The following is a 9,219-nucleotide window of genomic DNA, read 5'->3' as shown; positions in this document are numbered from 1 at the left end:
TAGTGTGCCTGCCTAGTTAGTGTGCCTGCCTAGATAGTGTGCCTGCCTAGATAGTGTGCCTGTCTAGTTAGTGTGCCGGATGCATTGGGTTCTTTCCCCAGCACCAGAAGAAAATGAGAGCAGCTAATGTTTATATTTTATTCCATTATTGAAGCAATGAAGAAAATTGTATATGTTACAGATAACAAAGTGCATTTTCAGTCTGAACTCAGATTTCTCCCCTCTCTCCCTCTTTTTTCTAAGGCAATGGCTACATTGGGTCCACACCGAGTTAAAACAGAACGTAAGTCATGAGTTGTGACATCCTGTCTGTGGAGAGCTGTTGAATCAGAGTGGTTAAATGCCCTGTGTTGTTGAGGAACTACATATCACTGGTTCCATTAGTCAGCAAACTCTAACTGATATTACAAGGAACTCAGGAGTCTCCTGCTTCATGTAAAAGCTTCATATCTCTTCGATTTCTTCTTTCTTTTTAAGCTAAATCATTCTTAACTACTGATATTAGTTCTGTAATTCAAGATGTATTTTCCCAGTGTGTTTTTTGTTTGTTTTATTTTTAATTGGCCCATTATTTGTAAAGTGTTGAGAACTCATGAATTTGTAGCACAAATAATAAAAACCCAGAGACAGAAATTTGGTTCAACCCAAAACCCAGAAAAGCAAAGCAGCCAAGCCACTAGAGAAGTCTTAATTCTACCAAGGCGGGGTGACACTAAGCCACTAAGCCTCTCTCTCCTCGTATTTTATATTCCTTCTAGTTCTGGGATTAAAGGCGTATGACTTCCTAGTACTGAGATCAACACTAGCCACCACCACCTGGATTTGTTTCTGCATTGATCTTTTGTAGCCCACGGTGGCCTTGAACTCACAGAGATCCATCTGACTCTCAAATCCTGGGATTTAAAGGTGTATGCCACCATTGCCTGATCTCTAGTGGCTTTATCTTTGCCTCTGGTCTTCAGGAAAGACTTATTTATCAAAATACAAATAATATATCACTACGTGAATTGTTTTCAGGGAGTCCAGACTCTCTGGGGGTTGTGTATTAAATTTCTTAGGCGTTCTATTGCCCGTGAGCAGAGATTAGGGTTCTGACAGTGGAACACTGAGAGATTATCTGCCAGTGAGATTGGCCTGTTGTGTTTTAAGACAGGACTTTGCTAAGTAGCCTTGACTGGCCTGGAAATTAGGATCTATTTGCCTCTCTCTCCTGAGTGCTAGTGTTAGCATTATATATATATTTTGTTTTCAACTCTGAGGCAGCTGCCAAAATTGTGATGAATATTGGTGTCTGTTTTTGCTTTTTTTTTTGTACATTTTTGTAATTCTTTAAAAGTTAGCTTTTAAAAAACATGTTTTAAATAGTGAGGAAAGAATTTCTTGCTTCATTTCAAAAGTTTCTTTAAGAGGTATTTATCTTTAAGAAAGTTTCATTTTTTTCTTTTAATGGTTCCTTTAAACTTTATTTCATATCAATAAATTTCAGCATTGTTCCTATGTACTACCCTTGTCTGGCAGGGACTGATACCTGAATCTCTAGAATGATTTTGGGTCTTTGATTTTTCTTGGTGTGCGTGTGTGTGATATGCATGTTCACTTGTGTGGACATGTATGTGTATATGTGGAGGCTAGAGATTTATCCTCCATGGCTCTCCATTTATTTTTATTGATATAAGATTTTTTGTTGAATAGAGCTAGCAAGTCTAGCTGCCCTGAGTACTCGGGGGAGCCCCCGTTTCTGCTCCCTTGTGCTGGGATTATAGGTGGATGCTGGGATTATAGGTGGATGCTGTGCCTGCCTGGGATTATAGGTGGATGCTGTGCCTGCCTGGCTTTTATGTGGATTCTTCTTTTCACACACTTGTAGCAAGTGAGCTATCTCCCAGCCCCTCATGGATTAGAGTCCCATCACCCCATCGAATGGCTCTCTTCTAACTTGTCTTTAGCTTAATGTTCTACTACTTTTATTCATAACATTTACCTCTCTTTGTATCTTTAAGAATAATAAATTCCACAATTCTTTTTAAAGAAAATTTATTGTTGTGCATCTGGGGCGTGTGACTACATGCATTCCATGCGCACATGTGGAGATCAGAGGAGTTGGTTCCTTCCTTCCATTGGGGTTTTGGGAATCAAATACCAAACAGACTTGCATAGCATGCATGTTTACCTGCTGAGCCATCACACTGGCCCCATTGGTACTTTTAAATTAATTGCCTTGTTTATCTGCCTCCTGACTGGAGTATATGCTTTACAAAGTCTGGCAACATATCTTTTTGCTTGTTTTTTCTTCAGCACCCAGCACAGTGTGCTGTGTATAGGATGGGCTCAGATGTGTAATGAACTAATGAATGACTAAAAACAAATGCATATGTGTTTATATATATATGTGTGTGTGTGTGTGTGTGTGTGTGTGTGTGTGTGTTTATATATGTGGTATCTTCTACATACCAGAGACTGTTTTAGGTTCTTGGAGAGACATGGGGAAGGAAAGATTTGGAGGCTCCTTTTAGTAAGCGAGTGAGTTAGCACCAGATGATGATAACCATACGGAGCCCGGGTGAGCTGCAGTGAAGACTTTCTCAGAGGTGGCTGCTGAACGTGAAGGTGCAGCTACTGCTTGGTGTGGTTTCGACTATGTTCCCCTGAGAGTGTGTTTTCCCTGCAGTCGTTTATCTAGTAAAGCCAGACCATTTCTCAAGGTTGGAAATGGAAGTTCTGCTTACGATAATTAAAAGTTGTGGGGACCTCTCATTATACATTAGATTTTGCTTTTTCCAAGTAAGATATGCCTTGTAGGGAAGGAGATTTGAAAAGCAATTTTCAAAATTGGAAATAAGGCAATTCATGTTTTTCAGGAGCACTTAAAAGTGGAGCTGGTAGTTAGCCTTTCACGTGCCTGCTCACTCTCCTGACTCCTCCTCACTGATCTTAGTTCTTCTTAGACAGTGAACTCTAAAGTCAGAGAATTTCCTGTGTAAGAATATTTCAGATGTTTTTTACACACACACATGTACATGGATTCCTGTTGTCTTGTAAAGTTTTGGCAGTATCTTATTAACATCACAGTTATTTAATGATCCCTTTAGCCCCCGTGAAACTGGAGAAACACCTGCACAGTGCTCGATCTGAAGAGGGAAGACTGTATTATGATGGCGAATGGTATATACGTGGACAAACAATATGTATTGATAAGAAAGATGAGTGTCCTACAAGGTAAGACGCTTCCTGTCGCTTCAGTGTTCTGAGAATTGCTGTTTACACCTGTTGTCAATGAACATTTGCAGCCTCTGTAGGATATTTGCCATGTCTCATTTGTTCCTCGGGATCCAGTCGTGTGTGCAGTTGGTAGTGTTCATACACGAGACTTCACGTGAGGGTTGAGCACAACATTAAAAAGTGCATGTGTTGGGGGTTACTCATTCATGAAGTGATCCTGTTTGTTAATTCTTACAGTATATTAGTTGTTACGATCCTAATATAATGACTTTCAAACCAGACTATTAAGAAATTTTGGTGGGCCTATTAATTCTTAACTCTTTTGGTCCCATTTCAGTTTTCTGGATTAAAAAACCATATCAGCTGGCAATGCAGCTAAGTTTTTAGAGTGCTTGTTAGTGTACAGATAGTTCTGGCTCTAGTCCCCAGCACTACATGACCCAGGCAGGCGGAGAGCCTGTAATCTCAGCACTAGGGAGGTGGAGACGGGAAGATCAGGAGTTCAAGGGCAGTCTTAGCTGGGGTCTCTGCAGTGGCAGGGCCAGCAGAGTAACGGTTCATGTGAGGCAAGAAGTAAACCCAGTTCATCATAATGCAGTAGCTAGTGCTGGGCTCAACTTTGGAGTATGACCCTGGGCAGTTTAGTTTTGGGATATTTAAATAACAGTACATTTGGAAAAATGTGTGTGCACTAAGAGTCATAATTACATGGAAACTCTTCTCAAAGTACATGTGACTTCTGTGGAGGTGGGTTCTAAAGATAGGCTACATATGTTATCTTAAGGGCCTCGGTAGGATCTGGTGTGGTCTTGGTTATACAGATAGCATAGAGGTCACCTAGACTATTACCTATCCTGGGTCCTGTGTGTGGGAGCCTGGGAGAGCTGGCTGTGCACATAACCCAAGGATCACCTAGTCTATTAGCCACCTCCATTCTCAGCCTTCTGGGTGGAAAACTGTGTGTTTAACATTCCTGGTTCCCTTAGACATTATATGTGAGCACAAGGACCTTTGTGTTCCCAACACTTAGCTACATTAGAGTTGGAGGGCAAGCTGGGGATACAGGAGAGACTCCATTTCAGACAAAAAAGTATCAAGGCAGGAAAGAAATGGAAAATTAATGAAAACTTTAAGAATTGCCTAGTGGGGCTGGAGAGATGGTTCAGCTGATGAGAGAGAGCAGCTCTCCTAGAGGACCCTTGGTTCCCAGCACTGCAACTGTCAGTTCACTCTAGCTCCCTCTTCTGGCCTCTGCAAGCACTGCACACAGTTTGTATAGCTAAAATAGTCACACACATAAAGCAAAAAAGAAAAGCATTAAAAAAGAGCACTGCTCTTTGGACTGGAGAGGGAGGGGGAGAAGGGTGGGAGGAGGGAGAGAAGGGTGGGAGGAGGGGGAGGGAAATGGGAGGCTGGGAGGAGGAAAAAAAAATAAAAGTGAAAAAAATTTAATTAAAAAAAATAACTTCAAAAAAAAAGAGTACTTTGTAACTAAAATATAACTTGAAAACTAGAAATTAGTCCTTAAGTGTTAATTTAGATTTAATGTTTATATTAATTATTTATGCAGCTTATAAGTTATCTTGCTGTGGTCTTTTTGAAAATATTGATGAGTTATTGCTTTTATCCTTTAGGGTTAAATTTCCAGAGTATTATCTTTCTAAGTAAGAAACAGTCTTTTCTACATAAGAACATTTGAGTTTAGTGTGATTTCTTATTTTGAAATAATCATAATTGGATTATGATTTCATATGTAAATTTTTGGATTTCAAGAATATGCATAACAGCTTTTTTCATAGAAGTTCGTTTATCATAATACCAATTTTATTTGATGCCCCAGGATTCTCTTGTTTTGTTGGTTTTGAGACATTTTGCTACTACTTAGAATTAAAGTGATTAAAAAGAGATAGCAGTGAAAGTGATAAATCTTTTGAGGTAGATTTTGAATATCTTTTCTATGTGAAGATTAGTAGTGTTGAGAAGAGAATCAGTCCAACAGGTGATCTAACACTGGGAATTGACAGATTAGTATTTAAAAGACTCCCTGTTGATGTAGAAGAGGCTCTAATGCTACTGAATAAGATGAAGTGTGGATGGGGAAGGAATGATGTGTTTTAGAACAGCCAGTACCTCACTCAACGAGGGGATATGTGCCACAGGGCTTTTCAGCACCATACAGCTCACTTACACACCTACATAGTATAGGCTGGTCACATAATGCAGCCACTTGGTGCTACCAAGAGTTGTAAGATGTTTTACAGCAATACTTTTTATTTTATTTTAAAAAATAATTGGGAAAACATATATGCTAAAATTATAACAAAAGAGTCTAATACAACATAGGGCTGGGGATGTAGCTCGGTGGTTGGGAGCCTGGCACCCCTACACAAGGTCCAGGTGTCAGTCTTCAGCTGGGGAAAATGTTGATGTTGTCAGTACCTAGGCAGGTAGCAAAGTGAATCATCTTTGCCAAGTGTCAGGCTCTGCTTTCATGTGATTGACAGCACAGTAGGTTTCTGTGCAACAGTGTCAGCACACACACGAAGAACGCATTGTGCTGTGATGTTTGACATTGCAGCCTAACTATGAGCTTTTAGCTTCAGTTTTAGCTCCTAGAGCCACTGTTGTCTATACAATCTGTTGTTGATCAAAATGTTACATACTGCATGGCTTAGGTCTAATAGAAAGAGTTTATCGATTTCATTTAGAAGGTAAGTTGTTGATGGTTATCGTGATATTTTCTACTCCATGCAGTGTCTGTGTAAATGTCAGTTTTATACCTGAACCTCCTGAGCTTGTAAAGTATGGAACCTTGTTAATCTAGTAATCTAATGAGATTAGTAAAGCCCAGAGGAGGCAGAAGAAACACAAGCTCAAGGCCAGTCTGGGCTTTCTATGGCATGTCTAAAAAAAAAAAAGAGAAATAAACCCCCATAATAATAAAATAAGTGAAATGAAATGAACCACATTGTAATTCATTCACTTTTTTTTCTTTTTTAGTGCTGTAATTACAACAATTAACCATGATGAAGTTTGGTTTAAGAGGCCTGATGGAAGCAAATCTAAGCTTTACATTTCACAGCTACAGAAAGGAAAATACTCAATTAAACATTCGTAATCACAATTTAAGTGTATCCAAATCTACCTTATTAGTGTTACCAAGTGTAATGTGCCATGGGAGCCAAGAAAATGTATTCAGCAGCTGAATCTCTTCATCGAGTCATGAGAGAATGTGTCTTTTAGGTAGAACTCTAAGTAGACCCATATTGGTAAGTCATTAAGAAAAATAGCGAAAAAATTTAATCATGACCATCACATTTATTTGCCTCTTAGGTCCTGTGGCCAGCAGGTATATTTGGTATGTATTTTTTCCCTCAGTTTTGTTTCATTTTGTGTTTTAATTATGTGAGTGTCTCATCTTTTAGTGCACTACAAACTACAGTTAAGCTGCAGTTTTAAAGTCTCCACGCCTTGCCTTCGTCACTCATTGTGTTTGTAAATAAGACCGAGAAAATATTTCCTATACATGATTTGTATTAGCGCATTAGTTTAAATCAATTGAAATTTATACATATGTCTGTGAGTATGTATATATGGCATCATCAGCTTACATAGAACCGGCGGCCCAGCTGTCCAGTGTTTTACTCCATGTTGAACTGTTGGGTCTGAGAAGTAAAGGGAGCACTTTTACAGACTGGATCTCCTTCTCTTCTGCCTCATGGTGGTGGCCTCTTTTCCAGATCATATTAGAGGTGTATTGGTAGCATTGTGTCATGTGTTACCACGCTGCTGCTGTGTTGATTGTGAGCTTTTGGAGGGCAGGTGCCCCCTGGTGTTGGTAATGCAGTGTCTGTGGGAGCAGCGACTGGCAGTATTGCTGTGCTCTCTGCACATGTCTGACCTTCTGAAGATGTTAGTAAGCATTTTCCGGAGGCAAAGCTAGATCCTTATTCTAATTTTATTGCTAGGATAGATGTGAACACTTCCTTTGAATCTAGCCCTCCCCATTAGCATTTTTAAAATATTACATGTTTTTACATTTTAAGGCCATTTGGTGCAATTTAGAAAATGTTGGCCTCCCTTCCCTTAGCCACATTCATAATTAACTTCCAAAGCCTCTGGAACCAGGTAGAACACTGAAGCCCGCAACTTGGCAGCACAGTTGGCTATAGTATGTGTTTAGGATGCCACCAAACCAAGTGTTCTGGTGGTCTCATGCACTTTACTTTCTGTTACCGTGGTATTTAGGAGGACGAGGAAGATTCACTTGCTCACACTCAGCCAAGGAGTCTCTGCATGATTCCGTTAGTTCCTTATGAGTTTACCTCTGCAGGTATCCTGTGCAGGTCACCACTTCACAGTTGCCAAATGTAACCCGTTCGACTTTTGAAATTAGTATCAGCAGTATTGTGCTGCTCTGTTCTGTTTCTCATCAGCCTTAGCAGCTGGACTTACTGTCGCAATCTAGGAGCATTTGACAGTACTTATATATATATATATGATGTTTGATAAACATTTTTAATGAGATTTGTATTTTTAAATTTAGTATGTAATAAAAAGAAGTGTTTGAGTGTCATTTGTGGTACCGTGTGTTATTCACTTATGCTTAGTTGTTTCTACCCTGTCCACTTCTGGGCAGATTTGAGCCAGTTGTCATCGGTAGATCCACAGCGGTGTGGAGGGGCTTGCGCTCGGCTGCACACACTTGCACCTCTGCGGGACATGCGCAGGTGTTCAGGGCCTAAGTTATACTTAACTAAAATATGCACACAGCTGTGTTATACCTTAGCAAGTATACTCTGTATTTTGAAATTCTAACCAGAAAAAAAAATAAAGACTTGTTTCTCATGCTTACTGTGAAAACTTGAATTTCTGTATCATATTAAGATTGTGGCAAGCACATGCTGGTCAGCGATATGAACACCATGAGATAGCTTGTTGCAGGCAGTTTCCCATTAGTCTGTTAATTATTAGAGATCATTGGGAACCCTGCGATGAGATGGGCCAACTGCTGCCGCTGCGTGTTTATCATCAGTTCCTGCTGGCAGTTTCTGGACTTTCCTACCACAGCTCCTTGTTCACATTGAGCTCACCTTGCCCTGCCATCTCACACTTAAGACAAAGACCCCAACCATTATCTAAGACGAAGTGGACCGAAAAGGCGTGCCTCCTAAGGAAACGGATTGAATAAGGGGTGAATGAGTACATTAGCTAGGATCGTTACAGTCTTGCCAAATTGGAATGTAAGCTAGTGAAAATTCAGAGATGTAAAATATGAAAAAGCACTGGAAAGTTCAGAGGCAGAGAGGAGGCATGTCTCTTGTCTCCATGGAGCTGCAGGGACCATGGCTGGTGCAATGTGGGTGACCTGTGAGAAGTCCCCATTGTTACTGTGGGCCAGCCAGCATCTTGCCCTCCATAGCTTCCCACTTTATTTTTAAGATTTATTTTTAATAACACTCATTTGTGTGTGTGCTTGTGTGTCTGTGTGAGTGGATCTCACATGTATATGGGCGCTAGTCATTAGAACATTGGGTCTCTTGGAGCTGGAGTTGTAGGCATTGGTGAGCCACCAGATGAGAGAGCTGGGAACCAAGCTTGGGTTCTCTGGAAGAGCAGCAAATGCTCTTAAACACCAGTTCATCTCCTCCAGTCCCCTTCTACGTTCTTTTTAGACCATGTATTTTATTACTCTGACCAATTTATTGGAACAGGGTGGAACCTGTGACTAATGGGTATCCAGCGATTAAAAAAATCGTCATTTGAGTATCTTTCATGTGTTATTTGTATTTAATGTAGAACCTGAAATTCATTAATTTTTGCATGTTCAAAATAAAAATGAATAAAATGTCAGAATTCTAACTACATATTTGTCCTATGTTGGGAGTTTTTGACCTTATATTTTTCTCCAAACATGAAAGGTCAATACCATGAACGTTTTGAAACAGGCTCAAATAGCTTAGCTTTCAGAAAAATATGTGTATGTTCTGCCACGGAAAG

The 9,219-nt window shown here is 40.0% G+C and overlaps 1 protein-coding gene across 1 annotated transcript in view; it reads left to right on the top strand.

The window, feature by feature from the left end:
- Positions 1-7,795, top strand: part of Brms1l (BRMS1 like transcriptional repressor) — a 37,082-nt gene extending 29,287 nt beyond the window's left edge. Inside the window, exons 8-10 of the mRNA XM_005343717.3 lie at positions 244-283; positions 3,090-3,216; positions 6,220-7,795. Coding sequence (XP_005343774.1) covers positions 244-283; positions 3,090-3,216; positions 6,220-6,337 — 285 coding nt within the window. The 3' untranslated portion in view covers positions 6,338-7,795. The remainder of the gene's footprint in view (positions 1-243; positions 284-3,089; positions 3,217-6,219) is intronic.
- The last annotated feature ends 1,424 nt before the right edge of the window (positions 7,796-9,219 follow it).

The sequence above is a fragment of the Microtus ochrogaster genome, chromosome 1 (assembly GCF_000317375.1).
Source record: "Microtus ochrogaster isolate Prairie Vole_2 chromosome 1, MicOch1.0, whole genome shotgun sequence".
NCBI lineage: Eukaryota > Metazoa > Chordata > Mammalia > Rodentia > Cricetidae > Microtus > Microtus ochrogaster.
Note: the sequence above shows the minus strand (reverse complement) of the source record. Positions and strands in the feature narration are given on the sequence as shown.